The sequence below is a fragment of the Thamnophis elegans genome, chromosome 1, assembly GCF_009769535.1.
Source record: "Thamnophis elegans isolate rThaEle1 chromosome 1, rThaEle1.pri, whole genome shotgun sequence".
In the NCBI taxonomy this organism is placed as follows: domain Eukaryota; kingdom Metazoa; phylum Chordata; class Lepidosauria; order Squamata; family Colubridae; genus Thamnophis; species Thamnophis elegans.
In genome coordinates this window covers 165718253-165739043 of record NC_045541.1, presented here as the reverse complement: position 1 = coordinate 165739043, position 20791 = coordinate 165718253, and the positions used below count along the sequence as shown (strand labels likewise).

Sequence of the window (20791 nt, the reverse complement as noted above, 5' to 3'; positions counted from 1 at the left end):
AATCAAGATCCTAAAAGCCTCAAAGACTCTTCTATCACAAACGTGCTTTATCAGTTCAGGTGAGGTTACACAGCTTCATAATCTTGATTAGTTGTCTTGGTGAAATTCTTTGTGGTTTGACAGTTGTGCAAACCCCAGCACATTGCTTAATTGACCATCCAGGACAGCGGTCACCAATTGGTGGTCTGAGGACCACTGGCGGTCCACGAGAAAATTTTGGTGGTCTGCAGAAAAATTATTTGCATTTTTTATATTGCACAAAACCAGGGGTCCTCAAACTACGGCCCCTGGGCCAGATGCGTGCAATGAACGTTTGTGTTGCTGCAGAGAGTCTCCCCCTCTTGGGTCTTTTTCTGCAGGTCGGAGGGGGGCAGAAATTCCAACTTGGGGTCTGCTTCAGCCTCCTGGTGTGGAGCTTTGAGCGAAGGCTGGAGGGAAGTGCTGCTAGTGGCGAAGAGTCGGAGGGCCTTGTTTGAGTAAGACTGCATCCTGGCCTGGAACTGGCTGACCATCTCAGCCCACTGAGCTTCCAGGTGCTGGCACCTGGCCTTGCACTCCTGCAGGTCTTGGAAAGCCTATGCTCATAGTCCTCAGTGAGATGCTTCTGCTGAACCTCCTTCTCGGTCAGATCCAATATGAACTGAGCCAGCTGTTTTGTCAACTCTTTCTCATGGTGATTGCTTAGCTCCACCAACTGCTTCCTGTTGGGGCCCTAAGGAGCCCAGGTGGGCAGACAAGGAGCGACGAATAGAGGCTTGTAAGGTGCCCCTCAATGTGAGTGACATCAAGTTGGCCACGCCCATCCAGTCACATGACCACCTTGCCACGCCCACCCAGACGGTCATAAGGCAGATCATATTATTGGTTTGTGGGATTTAAAATTATGAATTTAGTGGTCCCTGAGGACCACTAAAAGGTTGGTGACCTTGATCCAGGATATTGTGTGAGCCCAGAAAAGGGCTGATGCAGCAATCAGGTGATGCATGTTGTGTGAATACAGCCAGAAAGTGGGAAAAGGATTGTAAGTGCTAGTTAGCTCTTAACTTGCATGATTTCCGCTTTAAACCTTTTATTTGCTAATTGGGAGTTAAGAGTCCACATCCTGTTGTTCCTCCCTCCAATTTTTTTTTAAAAAGATGGCTTCCTGCGTAATTTGTATTTGAAATTTTTATGTGAAAGAAGAGGAAAATAAAGGAATATGTAATGCATTTAATTTGAATTAATTTTGGTTTTTCTTTGCCTTGCCCATTTTTTGATGCTGGGCTATATACAGCATAGACCGTCATGGGGAAGATTAGGCTTGATGCAACCCTTAGTATCTCTCACCGTCCCACCCCAAACCTCCCCCAAAAAGGAAGTGCTTCCTGCTTTTACAATCTAGGACTTTTGAAAGACTCCATTTAACTCATCTCTTTCTCATGGAAAAAGGCAAATTGACATGCTAGCCCTTACACACTCCAGATGCACAAATATAGGTTCCCTATGCCAGTCTGGATTTTTACAAATTTCTATATTAGGCTAAATTGGAATTATATAGATTTTAATGTCCTATAGGAATCTAGACATTATCTAGCATGAATCAGGAAACATATTAAGCCAGGTTCAGGCATACTGGATGGCTCAGCCCATTCACTGAATTTTTCTACACTAGCCACCTTGGTAGTAAATTTATTCCATCTACAGCAAGATGTTCTTCCCTTTTCTTGTTTATTTATACTCAACTGCAGGAATATTGTAGTGTAGAATGCCACCTCCCATTTTATCCAACAGTGCTGCAATAGGAAGGGCTGAATTGGAGAAACTGGTTCATAGTCACCCAGTAAGTATTGCTAGCTGAGGACCTGAACCAAGATTGTATATAGAGGGAATGCTCTGGATTACAGCGGGCGTCAAACGGACTGGATGAGTCACGTGCAGTACACGCCCACCCCAGCACCAGGACTGGGAAAATGTGGCGCTGCGGGTTTGACACCCGTGCTCTGGAACATAAGAAGAGTATTTTTTTTCTTTCCTAACAAATACAAAGAGCATGCTCTTGCTGTAAAATCTGGTGCAAGAATCCCAGGAAAGGAAGATATCGGTGCATATTGAATAACCCTCATTGTTTGAAGAGAACAACACCGCTTTTCCCATTCATCCATTCAGGCCAGCAGAAAGCTAAAAGAGCAAAGACTAACTGAATAAGAGGGTTGGAAGGGACCTTGGAGGTCATCTAATCGAGCCCCGTGCTCAAGTAGCAATAGCAATAGCAGTTAGACTTATATACTGCTTCATAGGGCTTTCCGCCCTCTCTAAGCAGTTTTACAGAGTCAGCATATTGCCCCCAACAACAATCCGGGTCCTCATTTTACCCACCTCGGTAGGATGGAAGGCTGAATCAACCCTGAGCCGGTGAGATTTGAACAGCCGAACTGCAGAACTGCAGTCAGCTGAAGTAGCCTGCAGTGCTGCATTTAACCACTGCGCCACCTCGGCTCTTAAGTAGGGAACCCTATACCAGTGATGGCGAACCTATGGCATGGCACACAGAGCCCTTCCTGCGGGCATGCGAGCCGTCGCCCCAGCTTAGTTCCGCTGCGCATGAGCGTGCACCTCCCGCCCGCCCAGCTGATTTTCATGTCTCTGCTGCACAGGGGGGGGCGCATGCAGGAGACACGTGGGTGGGCATGCATGCATAGGGAGTGGGTTGCGTACAGCGGGGTCATGCACAGCGGGGCCATGCATGCATGTGCAGGGTCACACATGCATGCGTGAGGTGCACGTGGTTACGTGCGCATTCGGAGGGATGGGGCACATGCAGGAGGCACGCATGCATTGCATTATGGGTGCATGCATGCATGCATGCGTTGGCACTTGGTGCCCAAAAGGTTAGCCATCACTGCCCTATGCCATACCTATATTCCAGTGACGGCTAACCTTTTCGGCATCAAGTGCCAAAACTGGAGTGCATGCACCCGTGCACGGGAGCGCCACAACCCAAAAGAGAGCACGCATGACAGCGCACATGCCCACAGAGAGGGCTCTGCCTGCCACCTCTGGCCACGCCTTCCCACCTACACTCTCTACAATTTCAGGCTAAGATCTGGGGAGTCTGAGCAAAGGCAAAGAAACAAGATTTGGGTGATACAGAAGCCATGTAGACACTCTTTTATTTTCTGTTTTCTTCATCCAGAAGGAGCTGAGCCTGCCACGCCGAGGGAAGATGTGAGTAAAGGGCAACCAGCCCAGTTTTTTTCTCTTCATTATGCTTCATTTTCATCCTCCCCTTTGGAGTTTCACTCCTTTTCCATGTTGGTAGCTGAGCCTCTTGTGCAAACCACGTTGGGGCCCCCTGCTTGAAGAGGAGCCCAGAAAGATCCGGAGAGTTTTGTTGACACCCACAAGAGCAAAACTCTGTAAAAAAAAAAAAAGCGGGATTTGATTGCAAAGTGTGGTTGTTGCCCTCTTAATGTTGTTGCCTCCCTCCCTATGTGGACATTCATTACTTTGCTACTTACAAGTGGTCCTTGGTTGGCAACCACTTATTCAGTGACTGCTCAAAGTTACGGCAGCACTGAACAAGTGATAGTTATGACCAACTCTCAAATTTCCAGCCATCTCCAAGGTCACATGAACACTATCTGGGCACTTGGTGACTGGCTCACAATTATGACATTGAAGCATCCCACTGTCATGTGACCGACATTTGCAACTTTCACTGCTGGCTTCTGACAAGCAGAATCAGCGTAAAAACTGGCAAGAGATCCCAAAGTGTGATTGTGTGATGTTGTGCTTAACAATGGTGCAGGATTCTGTTAATGACGGCCACAGGAAGCACCGGAAGTGCTGTCGCTAAGCAGCATGATCACATGACATTACTTTACAACTCTGTTGCTTAGCTATGGAAAATCTGAACCTAATTACCATAGTTAACTGTTCTGCCCCCCCCTCTCCTGGCCTGTGAGTAATGCAGACACAGGCTTGGCTATTTACCACTCTTTAATCACACGAATTACAACTTGGCTGGCTGAAAGCCCAGATACTCTCATGCAAGAAGGGTGGCCAGCAACCCAAACCAAACAGAACGGAAATACAAAACAGACCAGACAAGAGTGCCTCAAGACTGTTACGAACGGTTGTGTCCTGTAAAAGGACTCCTCCCAATTTCTCACTTATATACTCTCTTAGGAGGGGCCAAGCCACAACCACCTGGGCTTGATTATCTCTTATGAGTCTGCCTCCGCAGCTGCTACTTCCATTTCTCCACCCTCCTTTCCCTGGTGTCAGGAACGAACTGCCTTGAGTCCTCTCCACTGCTCCATGCCTCAGGCGCCTCCTGGTGGCCAACTAGCCTCTCTGGTCCCTGCTCTGAGTCTGAACCCTGCCCAGGATCCTCCACATCTTCCATAGCAGACTCATAGGGGTCCTCGCTATCCGAGTCCATCAGCACCTCAACCGGATCCTGCTGGGCCACAACAGTTAACCAAAAACTACCTGCCTTTGTTTTTCTGCCAGCTGCATCTTAATTATTTATCTTATTTATTATTAAATTTGTTTGCTGCCCATCTCATCCACGCATTATAAGAATAGAGAAGTTCTGCTTTCTTGGGCCACAAAAAAAAATCGTGTTCCATTTCTGGCATTGGCAGGTCAAATAATTTGGGCCAGGAAAAAAATAGTCTCACGCTCTGGTATTAGACACGGATGGCCTCTAAGAACATTTTGCTGTCATGTTGTCTTCGTCACGGATAGAAGTTGTCCTGAAATATCTTTGAATAGTATTATTAGAAGTTGTCCTTTTGTTTAATGATTGGTTTGCGCCATACTTTGTGGCAGATTATACTGATTAATTGCTTTGTGGAGCAGTTGCTTCTGTGGTTGTCCAATTTATGTTTAGTATTCCTGTAAATCTAAGCATTGGTCACATCCACAGAAAGATGATAGCAACAATGGATTGGTTTCACAGTGCATTTAACACTCTCCTATTGTCCCTCTGTCTTTTGTTAGAATGTTTTGGGTTTGGTAAATAATGTATGAAGAATTGTCATCCGATGTTCAAATGTATTTTTACAATACAATAGCAGAGTTGGAAGGGAACTTGGAGGTCTTCTAGTTCAACCCCTTGCCTAGGCAGGAAACCCTATACCGTTCCAGACAAATGGCTATCCAACATCTTCTTAAAGATGTCCGGGGCATTCACAACTTCTGGTGGCAAGCTGTTCCACTGATTAATTGTTTTAACTGTCAGGAAATTTCTTCTCAGTTCTAAGTTGCTTCTCTCCTTGATTAGTTTCCATTTATTACTTCTTGTTCTGTCCTCAGGTGCCTTGGAGAATAGTTTGACTCCCTCTTCTTTGTGGCAACCCCTGAGATACTGGAACACTGCTATCATGTCTCCCCTAGTCCTTCTTTTCATCAGACTAGATATAACCAGTTCCTGCAACAGTTCCTTTTTCAAATGGAACAACCAGAATTGCATACAGCATGCCAGATGTTGATCAGGGGTGAAATCCAGCAGGTTCCGACAGGTTCTGGAGACGTACCCAGTTCCTGAAACCTTTATTCATATGTTTTAGCCCCCAGTCCCCTAATCATCTTTGTTGCTCTTCTCTGCACTCTTTCTAGAGTCTCCACATCTTTTCTACATTGTGGTGACCAAAACTGAATGCAGTATTCCAAGTGTGGCCTTACCAAGGCATTATAAAGTGTTATTAACACTTCACATGATCTTGATTCTATCCCTCTGTTTATGCAGCCTAGAACTGTGTTAGTTTTTTTGGCAGCTGCTGCACACTGCTGGCTCATATTTAAATGGTTGTCCACTAGGACTAAGATCCCTCTCACAGTTACTACTGTTGAGCAAAGTACCACCTATACCCAGGATGGCGAACCAATGGCACACGTGCCACAGGTGGCACACGGAGCCATTTGTCAGGGCACATGAGGCGTGCTGGCCAGCATGTGCGTGCTGGCCAGCTGGGTTCAGCCTTTTTTAAAGCCATTTTTTGCCCTCCCCAGGCTCCAGATGCCTTATAGGAGCCTGTGGAGGGTGAAAAGAGGCTTCCCCACCCCCCAAGGCCCTCTGGAGGCTTCAGGAGCTTCCCTAAAGCCTCCGGAGCACCAAAAAACGGCCCTGTGGGCAAACTAGAAGTTCGGGAATGGACTTCCGGTTTGCTCGGAGGGTCGGTTTAAGCCCTCCGGAGGCTTCAGGGAAGCCTCCTGAAGGTCCCTGAAGCCTCCGGAGGGCCTCCGGGAGGGCGGGGGAGGTTGTTTTTGCCCTCCCCAGGCTCCTATAAAGCCTCTGGAGCCTGGGGAGGGCAAAAAAAGCATGCAAAAAATGGGGGGAGTGCCTCTCAAACGTGCATGCGCACTGGGGTGTGTGTCGCGTGTTGCATTATGGGTGTAGCACGCCTGCACATGACCTTCCTGCGCTCCCCCCACTTATGGCACGTGAGCCATCACTGACCTGTACTGTACCTGTGCATTTTGTTTTCCTTGCCTAAATGTAGAACCTTACTCTTTTCACCATTGAATTTCATTTTATTAGATAGTGCCCAATGTTCAAGTTCATCCAGATCCTTCTGTATCTTTAGCCTATATTTCCTACTCTGAAAGTTATTGGACTGGATACCAATCGTGCTGAGCATTGCATTCTTATTGAATCACAATCTTGGCTCCCCTTCCCCGTTCTTTTATTATGCGGAGCTGCTGTTTTCTTTGTAAACTGGCTTTTGACACACATCTGCGGGTGGGAGATGTGGATGACAGTATGATCTCAAATAATACAGAACAATCAAACATCTCAGTCTTAGGTATGGAAATACGTTTTCCTGGGCAACTTGCTATAATGCATATCCAGGAGAAGAGCCCCTCTACCCATGTACAGAGTGCTTTCTTCAACATCAATTTTGAGCTTATAGGGAGAGGTGGTGCTCGACTTACGACCGTTCGAAGTGCAATATGGCACTGAAAAAAGTGACTTACGGCTGGTCCTTGCACTTACAATCATCGTAGCATCCACATGGTTGCATGATTAAAATTTGGACTCTTGGCAACTGGCATGAATCTATTATGGTTGCAGTGTCCTGAGGTCATGTGATCACCGTTTGGGACCTTCCCACTCAGGTTCCAGCAAGCAGTCAATGGAGAAAGTTGGATTCGTTTAATGACTGTATGATTCACTTAACAACTGCAGTGATTGCTTAACACTGGCACAAAACATTGTAAAATGAGGTGCGACTCGCTTAACAACCGCCTTGCTTAGCAACTGAAATTCTACACCCCAACTGTGGTTGTTAAGTCGAGGACAACCTATTCATCCATAATCTGCAGAAGAATCCATGGCATATGAAGTATCTCTGTGCGTATCTCTTTATTTCCTTTTGTAGTGACTTCAATAAATCAATCGACCTATGACCTTCTGGGAACCACCCTAAGGATCAGAAAATGCCTGTTTGAAACAGAACAGCTTTTGGTACATATGCAGGAAGTGCTTTTTAAAAATTACATTTATTGGCCTTTTGAAATGGCATGACATGCCATGGTCATAATAAAGATTGGCCTGATTTGATTAAATGGCATTAAGCCCCACTTCTGGTTAACATCATCGTTTATTTGAGCTCTGCTGTGATTTTTCTACCTAAAAAGGGTTCAAGGCAGTTGAGATCAGCACTCTAGGAGACTTTCAGTCTCTTCCTTGCTACAGGTAGTCCTCAACTTACAGCAGTTCATTTAGTGACTGTTCAAAGTTACAACAGCACTGAACAAAGTAACTTACGACCATTTTTCACACTTAGGACTATTACGGCATCCCCATGGTCACATCATCAAAAATTCAGATGCTCAGCAACCGACTCACTTTTCCGACGGTCGGAGTGTCTCAGCGCCACGCGATTCCCCCCTTTTGTGACCTTCTGACAAGCAAAGTCGACGAGGATTCATTTCAAAGAACTGCGTTGCTGACTTAACCCCTGCAGCGGTTCCCTTAACAACGGTGTCCAGAAAGGTCGTAAAAGGAGGCAAAACTCTCCAAAGGGTGGGGCTCAGTCCTAAGCCAAGGACTATAGCTGTATGGCACCGAACCCTGGAAAAAGCATTTAAAAAAAGCGGATGCCTCACTCCTTTTTTTTAAAACCATTCTTCCAAAAAGGGTCAGCATTTCTGGTCAGCTAGAAACGACTACCAGTTGTGGAAATTTGGGATCAGGGGAAAAAAAACCACACCAGGGCGAGAACTGTACATATGCTGCTAACCTTCCCCCCCCCCCCCAAGAGTCTGTTTCACCCCCTTTTAAAGTCGGGGGGGAGGGGGCTGAGGGGGGGAAGAGGTGAGGAATAGCTAGGCGCGCGCGCGCGCGCACGGAGGGCTCTTCCTCCGTCCCCCCCCCTTCCCCTCCGAGGGCCGCGGGGGAGGAGTGGCAGGTGGGCGGGCAGCGGGGGAAGCCGGCGAGCAGCCTCGCCTCCTTTCTTGCGGCTGGTTGTCGCCGCTCACTCGCTGCCCGAGCTGGTTGGCGGGCAGAGAGGAGAGAGGGGCGCGCACACCGTCGGGGCGGCGGCGGCGGCGGCAACAGCCATGCAGGCGCGCCGAGCCAAGCTGAAGATTCCCTCGCTGACCTTGGTGGAGTAAGTGAGGAGGCGGCTGTGGGGGGGGGGGGGGTGTCCCTGGCCGGTGGCGGAGAGGGGAGGGAGGGAGGGGGGAACACCTGAGACGAAGGGTTTTTGGGGAGGGGACCGGAGGGATCGAAGCACCCGGGACAGGTGAAGGGAGACAAAGCTGCGCCGGGGCGGCGGAGGCGCGAAGGAGGGTGGGCGCTTCCCCCTGTCTTCCCCGCACGCTCCCTCCTTCGATCCAGGGGTCTCCAATGACGCATGTTTCGGTTGCTAGGGAACCAGGCTGGGAGGCAGGGGGGCGGGTTGTTCCTAAAAAGAAGCCGGAGAAGAGCTTCACCTGCCTTCTCCATCGCTTCCATCGCCTCGCCAGCTTCACAGTTCTTTCCAGCATCCTTATTCACCCATCCTGTTTCTTTGCCTCCCCCCCCCCACTCACCCTCACCCCAATAGTACATAGTTTTTTTTAACAGCAACTGCCTGAGAGTAGAAACGAAGCAGGTGGAGTAGACCTGCCAGATTCCTCTCCCTTGGGACCTCCATCCTGGGGAAGGTGAGAGCCTCACCTGTTGGATTTGCACTTGCTCCTCTACCTTTTGGAGGGTCCGCCTGCCCCGTGGAGGAGCTGAAAGAGGAAATGGAGGAAGAATTGGGGGGGGGGGATATTAAACCTTGCAAGCTTGGGAGGATTTCCTAATCTAAACAGCAAGAGTAGCTATGTATCAGGAATCTGGATTTTCCCCCAGCAGCCTCAGCAATACCTGGGAAGCCTACCTTCCCCTGTCTCCCCCCCACACACACACCTGTTGTAATCCCTCCCATACAAATTTTACCCCAGGTTACTTGATCACAAAAGAACCACTGGCTTCTTGTTGTTTTGGTAATCCTTGGATTTCTATGGTTTAAGAATCACACAGCCCTGGTTTTAGGATCTTCAGGCTGAAAGAAACCTCTGAGATAATCTAGTCCAGTGGTTCCCAACATGGGGTCCAGGCCCCACAAGAGGGCAATTTGATTTTTAATGGGGACGATATGAACCTTGTTTAAATCAAGCTAATGGCCTTTTAGGCTTCCTCCGTGTGAGTAGAGTTCACTTTTGAGTATAGTAAGAATTATATGTCGCAGGCGGAGCATCAGAATTTTAGAGATGCTTAGGTGGGGCATGGCCAAAAGAAGGTTGGGAACCACTGATCTAGTCCAATCCTGCCCAGGGTAGAAATTCTGACATCATCCCTGAGAAATCACTCGAAAACCTCCAGTGATGGAGCCCACGCAACTCCAGAAGGCAAGCTGATTCACTGCCTAATAGCTGTCATTCCTCCTTATTTCAAGTGTGGATCTATTGTTTGGATCTAGTGTAAAGCTTCTGGCATAGATTCTTACCCTGCCTTTAGGAGCTGTGGACATCTTCCCTTGACCGCATTTCGTACATTCCATGTCTCCCCTTCTTGAGGCTAAACCCACCTAATGAATCCAACTTTCATAGGATTAAGAGAGCTGAGTATGTTTAGCCTCAAGTCTTTTCGTGATGGAATTTAATAAGAGGAATGAAAGAATTCAACACAGCATCCTTTCAGGCTAGATAAATAAAATTGAGAACAGGGTTCAGAGATCAAATTCTAAAGCTTGGCAAAGGGTGGCCCAATTTCCCTACCGGTTGGGAATGCACTAGCTAGCATCTTTCAAGGCAGGTCATTAAGAAATAATATAGGGCTGCATATAGAGAGCCAGTTTAGTGTGGTGGTTAAGGCATCGGGCCAGAAACTGGGAGACCATGACTGTCTAAAAGACGTTTTGCTTCTCATCCAAGAAGATTCTTCAGCTCTGAGGTTCTTGGATAAGAAGCGAAATGACTTCAAAGAAAAACTAGAAAGTCCAGTTGCTTATTGTCACCTTTGGGACAACCCTGACCTGGATGACTGGAAATCTCCATAGACAATCAAGATCTCCCACTTTCTGGTCCGATGCCTTAAACTGACTCTCTATATTCAGCTATAATGATCTGCCCTGAAAGATGCTAGTGCATTCCCAACTAGTGGCGAAATTGGATTACCCTTTGCAAGCTTTAGAAAAAAAAGCACCTTTGGGAGACCACAAGTTCGAATCCCATCTTGGGCCCAAACCCAGCTGGATGACCCTGGGCCAAGTCATTTCCTCTCAGTCCTAGGAAAGAGGCAATAGCAAACCTTCTGAAAAACTTGCCAAGAAAGCTACAGGGACTTATCCAGGTAGTCTCCAAGAACTGGAGATGAATTAGCTGCAGATCATTTTCTGGCTTTTGAGCTAGTCTTACCCAGACTAATATACAGATTCTGAATCATATCAGGTAGTCCAGGAAAGGAAAGCAGATCTGCCAGGCCCTCTTCCCTGTGCTCCCTAACCCAAAATGTTGCCTTCAAGAGTGGTAGAAAGATAATTGGAACTTGAAGGAAGGATGAAGTGGATTGTAGAAATGGGAGATGACACCACCTTGTCCTCTTCTCAGTTGCAACCTGCTTGGGGTCTGGCCTCCTTGCTTAGTGCTTGAGAAGGAATTGTGGGGGGGGACACACACCAAAAGGGCTCTGCTGCTGTCTGAGGAGGATCACTGCTAGGAGACCTCTTCACATTATTCACCCACCCTTCCTTTGGTTGCCTCTCTTCCTTTGCAGTTTGTCACCCGGTAGCCAGAGCCCGACCCTTCTCAGCCCCTGCAGCCCTTGTAGTCCTTTGACTCTGCATCCCTGGAGGTAAGAGAGATGGTGCTTGTGGTGGTGGGGAGGGCCTCTGTCCCTTTGGATTCGGAGAGGAAACCTTCATCAGAGGAGGTAATACGGTGGAACCAATTTCCCCCAAATGCCGCCTGCCTTTACATCGGGCAAGCCTGAGAGGCACATTCTGTTGCTCCTCTCCCGTTCATGGCCAAGTTCTCCTCTAGTTGCATTGCTAAAAAAGATTAATGAATAACATTGCTGCATAGCATTATCTCTGACGTTTGAGGAGGGGGGCTGTTGGCAAGCAGCAGGAACAGCGAGGGGAAAAGGTGAACGGGTAACAGGAGAGGGAGGGGAAAGGAAAACATTGTTTACTGAGCTGTTGGACTAGGGTTGTTGTGTTAATTATGCCAGGCTCTGATTCTGCCCGTTCAGCTGTTTTTATCACAACGAACTGAAAATGCGTTCCAGATTGGGTTTGCTCCTTATTTCCTGCTTAAGCAATACATTTTTCCCCATCTCACTCTAATTAAGCAACAGGGTTGTGTTTTCTATGATGGGTAGCAGCAGGAAATGAGATTTCTCTTTGACAGCCTGAACTAGAAAGAAAGCAAACTCTTGCAAAAGGGAGGCCTCTGCAGGAAAACAACCAGGCCCAGAGCATACGAAAAACCCAAAGGTTTAACCCATAGCTACATAGATTTTCTGCAATTGGAAGTTATCTACAAAAAAGGTAGCAGGGGCTATTCTGAATCTGCTATGGGCAGCCTGACCACCGTGCTCTTACAAGAGTGTTTAAGCTACTTCACTTTTTCTGAGTACAGAGTTGGTTTCCTTTGGGGAGAAGGCAGCAGAATATTTTGAAATACTTGCATGTATTTAGAAATATATGGATTAATCATAGGCGTATGTATATAGATAAAACCCACAAACCCACACTGGATTTCCAGTAAGGCAAACAACCTCCCCAAATGCTTGTAATCTACTGAAAATATATATATATATATATATATATATATATATATATATATATATATATATATACACATACATACATACATACATACATACATACACATACATACATACATACATACATACACACACACACACACACACACACATATATGCTAGCTGCATTTTATTGTTTATATATATATATATATATATACCACCTTTACATATATATATACCACTATATATATATATATATATATATATATATATATATATATATATATATATATATATATATATATATGGTTGTATTTGTGCTGATAAATAAATAAAGGGAGACTAGTATAGATCTATTTCAAGCTATTTAGCTCTCATCAGCTAGCCCTACCCTTACTGGGATTAGAACCTGTGCTGTATTACATTTTAGGCAGATGTGTTAACCACTAAGCCACAAGGTTCTCCTCCTTATCAGCTGAGCCAGGGAAATAGGTATGTATTTAGTGTCATAACCCCTGGTATGCCCAAATATGGGAGGAAGTCTACTGTGACGAGCCGATAGACAGAGAATGGAAGCAGTAGATTTCCTCCCATATTTGGGCATACCAGGGGTTGTGACACTAAATACACTAAATAAATACAGACATACATACATACATACATACATACATACATACATACATACATACATATATATATATATATATATATATATATATGCTAGCTGCATTTTATTGTTCTTTCCATATGCAGAAATCTGCATCTCCTTTCTCTCAATGATCTAGGTCAGTGATGGCAAACCTTTTAGGCACCGAGTGGTCAAAGTGTGTGCGCGCGCGTGCGCCCAAATTACAAGGCGCAGGTGCACGGCACCCTGCACTTGCACAGGAACCCCACACATGCACGGCAGAGACCCGAAGACCAGCTGGCTGGCAGGAGGCGCATGCGCATGCACATCAGAGACGTGAAGCAGAGATGGGGCGACAGCGCGCGTGCCCACAGAGAGGGCTCCCACATGCCACATCTGGCAAGCGTGCCATAGGTTTGCCACCCCTGATCTAGATTGCAAGGCCTGGGTTAATACAAGGTTGGGAGAGTAAATTTAATTTTGTTTACTCTCCCGATATTGGTCATAACAGTAGTGGGTTATTTGGCCAAGTTAATGTGATTCATTATCTCTAATATTATGAATAATGATGGAGGCGTTGCATTGGGAAATAATGCAATGTTTGCCAACAGGGACGGAGATCTGTGTTTTTCCTGTGACATTTTAGTTAGTTATATCAGGAAGAGGAAGTCTTTATCTTGTTATTTTTGTAGAAACAGCCCAGTGCTATTATAGGTTCACTAAAATCCTTTTATTTTGGACTTTGGGATTACTCAATAGAGCAATCTAGAAGAAAAGTAAGGGGGAAAAGGCTTAAATACATTTGGAAGCTCTAAATAATAGGTCTATCAATCATTGCCCTGACTTACTCATTGACCAAACAATACTGAAAGATGGGAGCAAATGGTTTCTCACCAAATAATTGGACAAAAAAATACCTGTCATTTCCCTGCTAACTTGTAACTGATAAGGGATAATTATTTATTGTTTGCTTTTTAAATATGAAAGCTAGGGATCGGGGAATTATTAATTTGCAAATGCAACTTCTGCTTGCCTCCCCCACTGTTTGCTTGCACCGGTTGTTCATTAAAATGTATTTTATATTGGTTGTGGAATTTAGCTGTTCCTCATACAGAATTACATGAGCACAGAATTTTGATATGAGGAGTGGGATAAGTGAGTGTCTTGGAAGCAATAAAAAAAATCTCCATTTAATTCTTTTGCAACATAGTCTTATATTTTGTTTTGTAAAAGGTATTTGTTTTATGTTTTATTTATCCGCACGTCACCTGTGTAGGTTCGCCATCACGGGCCCTATAATCAGCAAAGACTAGTGGAGTAAAATACGCAGGAATTCCTTTACCGTATCAATTACTATATAACAGAAATAGCATAAAACGTTCCCTTGTTGCAGATGAATTTGGATTTTGAGCAAGGACTGAACTCCAGAAAGATTCACTTGAATGGTTTCCTTGTCCCAAACATCCTGAGTGGTAGATGACATGTGGACACATGAGCTGGGGGTTATTTTGCAGTTTTTGTCTGATGTGGATTCTTTTAGACAGATTCCTTCCTGCACATGCTTTTTTGCAGCATTTTAGAAGGGACTGCTTAGACCTTGATCTTCTTCCAACAGCTGTCCCTGTGTGAACCTGCCCCACTCATATTATTTAATGACCTTGTAAACCAGGGGTGTCAAACTCAAGGCCTGCATGCTAGATTTGGCCCGCGGGGTGCTTAAATCTGCCCCTTGGGGCCAGTCTGGAACTATCAAAGGACCGGTACATGGTGCCTCTGCTGGCCAAAACAGGCTACATGCGCTCCCTCCCCCATCAGCCCACGGGGAGCTACAATGCTGATCCGGCCCTTGAAGAAATCCAGTTTGACACCCCTGCTATAAACTGTAGATCAAAATAAGGGAGTTGCTTTAGACATTGTCCTGTCTGACACCTAGGTTCTAGGAACTTAGTTGTGCTCCTGAGCAGACCTGAGTAGGTGTGGTCAGCTATGTTTGGTGACTCCAGGATCCTTGTTATCTCTTTGGCGTCCTTTCAAGTGAAAAAGAGATCTCTGAGGAAAGGCGTTTTCAGAAATCAAAACTAAGCACCCAAGACCTATGCTTTTGCTCACTGAACACCTGCAAGAAATTCTAGGTTCTTCCATGTGCATCTAAAATCGGTGTCATGCCTCTGTAGCCCTACAATCTCAGAACTTGCATAAAGACTTTGGAAAATAGAGCTCTTTTGGAGGAGAAAAAGCAAAGATATTTTTTGCACCACAGTGTTTCCTCTGAAGCTTTGCAGCAGGCAGCTTCCTATTAGAATTTCCATTTCATCTTATCTCCAGCCTGCCTCTCTCTGATAACCAAGGGACGGTGGCAACTTGTCACCATCATGCCCCTCTCACACTGTTTGCTCAAGTTGTCCCAAAGAACTGCCTCGTCCAGCAATACCTGATTGAACTTTCCCCTTTTTGCTTTTCCTTGCTGCAAAAAAGAAGTGCTTAGGGGAAGAATGAAAGTGGGAGCAAAGGGCTGGTGTTAGTTTTTTGGAGGGAACGCTGGCTCAATCCATGAACATGGTATTGGCAACACTAGCATGATAGTGTCAACCTCGATGATGTTGGTGCCCTTGGGGAAGTGCCTTCTCATCTATAGCGGAAAGATAATTGAAGAGAGAGTTGTGCCATTGCAGAGAGAGTTGTGCCATTCTCCATGGAGGGAACAACTAACAAAATGAAATTCATTGTAGAGAAAAGTAAAGTCTTACACTTAGGCAAGAAAAACCGAAAGTACACATACAGACTGGGTGAAACCAGGCTTAATAGCAGTAAGTGTGAGAGGGACCTTGGAGTCTTAGTGGACAACCAGCTAAATATGAGCCAATAGTGTGTGGCGGCAGCCATGCATTCCTAAATTGTATTAACAGAGGGATACAATCAAGATCAAGCGAGGTTCTAATACCACTCTATAAAGCCTTAAAAAGGTTCACACCTATAATACTGCATCCAGTATTGATCATCACACTATAAAAAAGATGTGGAGACTCTAGAAAGAGTGCAGAGAAGAGCAGCCAGATGATTAGGGGACTGGAGGCTGAAACATATGAAGAACAGTTACAGGAACTGGGCATGGCTAGTCTAGTGAAGAGAAGGACCAGGGGAGACATGATAGCAGTCTTCCAATATTTGAGGGTCTGCCCTAGAGAGGAGGGAGTTAACCTATTTTCCAAGGCATCTGAAGGCCAGACAAGGAATAATGGATGGAAACTGGGCAAGGAGAGATTCACCCTGGAAATAAGGAAGAACTTTCTGACAGTGAGAACAATCAACCAATGGAACAGCTTGTCTTCAGGTTGGACTGCCATTTGTAAGAAATGGTCTAGGGTCTCCTGCTTGGGCGGGGGGGGGGGGTTGGACTAGATGACCTACAACAAGGTCCCTTCCAACTCTGTTAATCTGTAATTCCCTGATAAACGATCTGGGGTTGTTAATTTGTGAATTGTGGTACAAATTGTAGGTACTCAGAAAGAAAGCAGAGAATCAATCAACAGTCGTTAAGTGCAGTGTTTTTCAACCTCAATAATTTTAAGCTGCATGGACTTCAACTCCCAGAATTCCACAGCCAGCTTGATTTAGTACAGGGGTCTCCAAACTTGGCAACTTTTAAGACTTGAGGACTGGCTGGGGAATTCTGGGAGTTGAAAGCCACAAGTCTTAAAGTTGCCAAATTTGGCAACCCCTGATCAAGTAGTTTTTCATACAGTAATAGCATGTTTCCACCCAAGCTTAGATCCTCTACCCTAGACATTCAGGTTTAGGAAGGTTGACACATGGGTCCCTTGCTAGAATGGAATGAAATGAAAACAACATATTTACATGAATATTAAGATTAAGATTAAGATTTAATTTATTTGTATGCCGCCCTTCTCCGGGAGGGACTCAGGGCGGCAAACAACTCAAAAGGGGAAAGGGGATACAAACACAATACACGTAATTAAAATACACAAGAGTCATACAGCCATACAAGTCGAGAGGGGAGGGGAACTCATCAACCCCAGGCCTGCCGGCACAGCCAGGTTTTGACGGCTTTCCGGAAGGCCTGGAGAGGGGTGAGGGTCCGAATCTCCACGGGGAGTTCATTCCAAATGGCCGGAGCTGCAACAGAGAAGGCCCTCCCCCAGGTGGTAGCCAGATGGCATTGGCTGGTAGACGGAACCCGGAGGAGGCCGACCCTGTGCGATCTAACGGGTCTGTGGGAGGTAATTGGCAGCAGGCGGTCTCTCAAGTACCCAGGTCCAATACCATGAAGGGCTTTATAAGTTACGACTAGCACTTTGAAGCACCAGGGGTGGGCGTGACCATGTTGGCCATGGCCTAGTCAGCCTCCTGCACCACAGCAATGTGTGTGTGTGTTTTTCGCCCTTCCCAGGCTCCGGAGGCTTTCCTTGAGCCTCCAGGAGGGTGAAAACTGCTTCCCCTGAGCTCCGGAGGCTGGAAACAAGCCTGTTTCTGGACTTCTGGAACCTCTTGTAGGCTCGTCCCCCCTCCATGAGCCTCCAAGTGGGCCCTGCACTTACCTGGCATGATGAACGGGCCACCTGGAGACTCCTGGGAGGGGTGGGCATGGCCAGCCAGGGGTGGCATTTGGGGGTTAGCCGAACTGGGCAGAATCCTAGCTAGAGGATCGCCCAAAGTTGTGCAAACTCCCAGCAGCCCTCTCCTGATGATGAGGTGGGGGGGAAATCAGGTGGTAAGCAGTGATATACATAAAGCAGAAAGCGATACATCTTTTCAGATCTGCCTACATCTACTTGGCCATGCTTGACCCCATCAACCCTATATGACTAATTTTCCATAATATTCAGGCAGTATGATATCTAAGCATTAATAGAAATGAGGTACCATACTTCTGGAAGGTGCAGATTCAAAGTATTTTCTTGTCAGTTATGTCCGACTCTAGGGCATGTTTCTTGGCCAAGGGAGCCAGCATTGTCCAAAGACATTTTATGTGATCATGTGGCCGGTATGGCTATATACCAAAGATGCACTGAATGTTGTTATTGTCCCACTGAAGTGGTACGTATTAATCTACTTGCATTTGCATGCTTTCAAGCTGCTAGCTGGTCAGGAGTTAGGGCAACTAATGGGCGCAAAATCCGTTCTATGTAGCTCGGGTTTTCGAACCTGGACTGTCAGCTCTGAGAAGCTCAGCGTCTTTAACAGCTGAACCGTTGTGCCCCCTAAATGTATTGTAACTCTTGCTCATCACTATGCAAAGTGCAAACATTTCTTATGTAGGCAGCATTTCAGTATAATTGCTGAGAATCACAATTCACCCTCCTTCCTGTATCAAACAGTTCACTAGCTGCATTAGCTGACTTGCATTTCTGACATCTTCATGGATTTGTTTATAAAGGATTTGTGGATTCACCGTAAGTTAATTTCAGAGAGTGCCTTATCATGTAATGCCATAGAAGGTAGCAGGACCTATTTAATCTTCGCTATTTCAACCAAACTAAACACAGTGTAGCCTGATTAATAACTGGATGAAAGAGCACAAGAAAATTACAGAACTGTTGGCTAATTTAGGAAGTTGAAAAGATGTTCTGAAAGAAGAAATTTCAGACCGCAGTTCTGTTGTTGCTAAAGAAGCTATAAAGCTTGGTCAGTAGCTGTTAATGCCAGATATTTCTTTAACCTTTATTATAATGAAACATTGCCCATTAACATGTAAAAACAGCAGTAAAGATCCAAAATGTATAATAAGTACAAAGTAGCCATCCAGAATCCAGCATATATTGTAATGTATTAAAAGATTAAAAGCATCCCTAAAGTTTTTAAAAGCTTACTGTGCTTTTATGCTCTTCTATTTCTTATTATGGTGGTCCAAGCACTGTAAAAAAAGGATGAAGGAGAATATTTGGTTAAATAAATTAAGTAAGTAAGCGGATGGATGGGTGGATGGATGGATGGATATAGTAACAATGATAATAATGATGATGATGTTAGAGAAAATACCTGGGAAAATTTAGAAAGTCCTCTATCTGCAACCAAAAGGGGAGGGAGTTCCATAGAGAGGCTGGTGGAGCTGAAAATGTTTTCTCTCTGAACCAATATTTGTCAACCTTGGCAATTTTAATATGTGTGGCCTTCAATTCCCAGAATTCCCAGTTAAATTGACAATTCTGGAAATTGAAGTCCATGCATCTTAAAGTTGTCAAGTTGACAAACACTGCTCTGAACAGCCACCCACCTTACTTCTGATGAGGGAAGTTGCCTTCATTCTATTAACTTAAGAAGTTTCCCATGAATTGAAGCATTTTTTCCCAGTGTCCTGTTTTTCACCTTCCTGGAAGTACCCACTAGGGAACTAAATGCTGCATTACATAAATCTATAACAGAATAGCAGAATAAAAGAGTTGGAAGGGATCTTGGAGTTTCTTCTAGTCCAACCCTCTGCTCAGGCAGGAAACCCTATTCCATTTCAGACAAATGGTTGTCCAATCTCTTCTTTAAAAACTTCCAGTGTTAGAGGACCCACAACTTCTGGAGACAAAATCTGTAGAGTCTGATCCAGTTGTTCTTTTATTCATCCTTGTTTTATTCTCTTTATTGAGAAGCACATTGAATATTTGGAGGTAGAGACAAACTATAAGATAGCTGCGCATTATTTGTGCCCTATTTCCTTATATCATTAAATCCTTGGCTGTCCACTGCAGGAAACTTTTAAAGGAGATGAATCCACCTTGATCGAATCCAGTGGCACCTCTTTCTTTTTTTATATATGAAGTGGAAAGTGATGGAACGTCAAAGCTTTCCATTCCCTCTACCTTTTAGCCAGCTTGATAAAGAGCTAGGTTATTTTTAAAAGTGCTAGTAAAATGCCATGGAATTGGAGGCCCTAAGATCAACTGCAGTATGGTGACATATCCTAGTAGTATATACAGGATAATCGATGAGCAACAATATTTCTCTGAGCGTCTGTTACACTGTGAATGAACTTGTCTTGTCTGTTATTTCTCAGAAATGGAAAATAGTGTGCACTTTGTAAAAAACAGAGATTTTTTTTCAGTATATATATTAAGAAGAGAAAACTATGTTGATACTCCTTTGAATCATCTTACCAAACTGTGAAGTCAGTGCAAGAATTAACAAGATAGCAATCCTTATCTCTTCTCAACTTCTCAGTTAAGGCTATCTATTTGTCCGTCCATCCATCCATCCATCCATCCATCCATCCATCCATTCATCCATGGCATACAACAATTGAATAAAACAACTGAACTGAACTGAGTGTTCCAGTATTTGAGGGGCTACTACAGAGAAGAGAGGGTCAAGCTATTTTCCAAAGCCCCCGAAGGCCAGACAAGGAATAATGGATGGAAACTGATCAAGGAGATATTCAACCTAGAGATAAGGAGGAACTTTCTGACAGTGAGAACACTCAACCAATGGAACAGAAGTTGCCTTCAGAAGCTGTGGGAGCTTCATCACTTGAGACTTTCAAGAAAAAAATGGGCTCCCATTTTTTCAGAAATGTTGTAGGGTCTCCTGCTTGAGCAGGGATTTGGACTAGATGACCCTTCCAACTCTGTTAATCAGTTAAAATCCAAAAACCCTATTAAAAGATACATATTATAAAAATGAATATACAAGCTTTCAGCAAAGAGAATATTTCACAAAGAACAATTGATTGTGGCAGTGCAAACACACTGCCTTGCTGTTTTTTCATTCTGTGGTGCTTTGGAAATAATTCTGAAAAAGTACTTTGGAGTATCTGAAGTGCAACTGTAGCCTCTGTCTCCAACTCTTTAAAGCAGCTGCCTCTTTTCCTAGAATTGCTTGTCCATCTCTGCAAATGCCATGTGTTCCCAGGAAAAGAAATGTCTACTTTACAATCCCAAACAGGTATTGTGCTGGTGCTGCAAAACACCTTTTTGGAATTGAATCTG

The 20791-nt window shown here is 45.0% G+C and overlaps 1 protein-coding gene and 2 long non-coding RNA genes across 7 annotated transcripts in view; 1 reads left to right on the top strand and 2 right to left on the bottom strand.

Moving 5' to 3' along the window:
- Positions 1 to 3121: 3121 nt before the first annotated feature.
- On the bottom strand, positions 3122 to 8350 carry LOC116523078. The gene is made up of 2 exons (XR_004257029.1): positions 7838 to 8350; positions 3122 to 3393 (listed from the first exon to the last, which is right to left on the bottom strand). It is a non-coding gene; the product is annotated as an uncharacterized LOC116523078 (long non-coding RNA).
- Positions 8351 to 8448: 98 nt separating this feature from the next.
- The window catches only part of MAST3 (microtubule associated serine/threonine kinase 3), a 74942-nt gene continuing 62599 nt past the window's right edge, over positions 8449 to 20791 (top strand). For 4 of the 5 annotated variants that reach the window (XM_032238234.1, XM_032238227.1, XM_032238217.1 and 1 more), the window contains exons 1-2: positions 8452 to 8600; positions 11237 to 11314. In XM_032238234.1, coding sequence (XP_032094125.1) covers positions 8551 to 8600; positions 11237 to 11314 — 128 coding nt within the window. In that variant the 5' untranslated portion in view covers positions 8452 to 8550. Of the gene's footprint in view, positions 8601 to 11236; positions 11315 to 20791 lie in introns of all 5 variants that reach the window. The other variant, XM_032238250.1, reaches the window with a different exon arrangement.
- LOC116523083 overlaps positions 18627 to 20791 on the bottom strand; it is a 5523-nt gene continuing 3358 nt past the window's right edge. The window contains exon 2 of the long non-coding RNA XR_004257030.1: positions 18627 to 18732. This is a non-coding gene — a long non-coding RNA (uncharacterized LOC116523083). The remainder of the gene's footprint in view (positions 18733 to 20791) is intronic.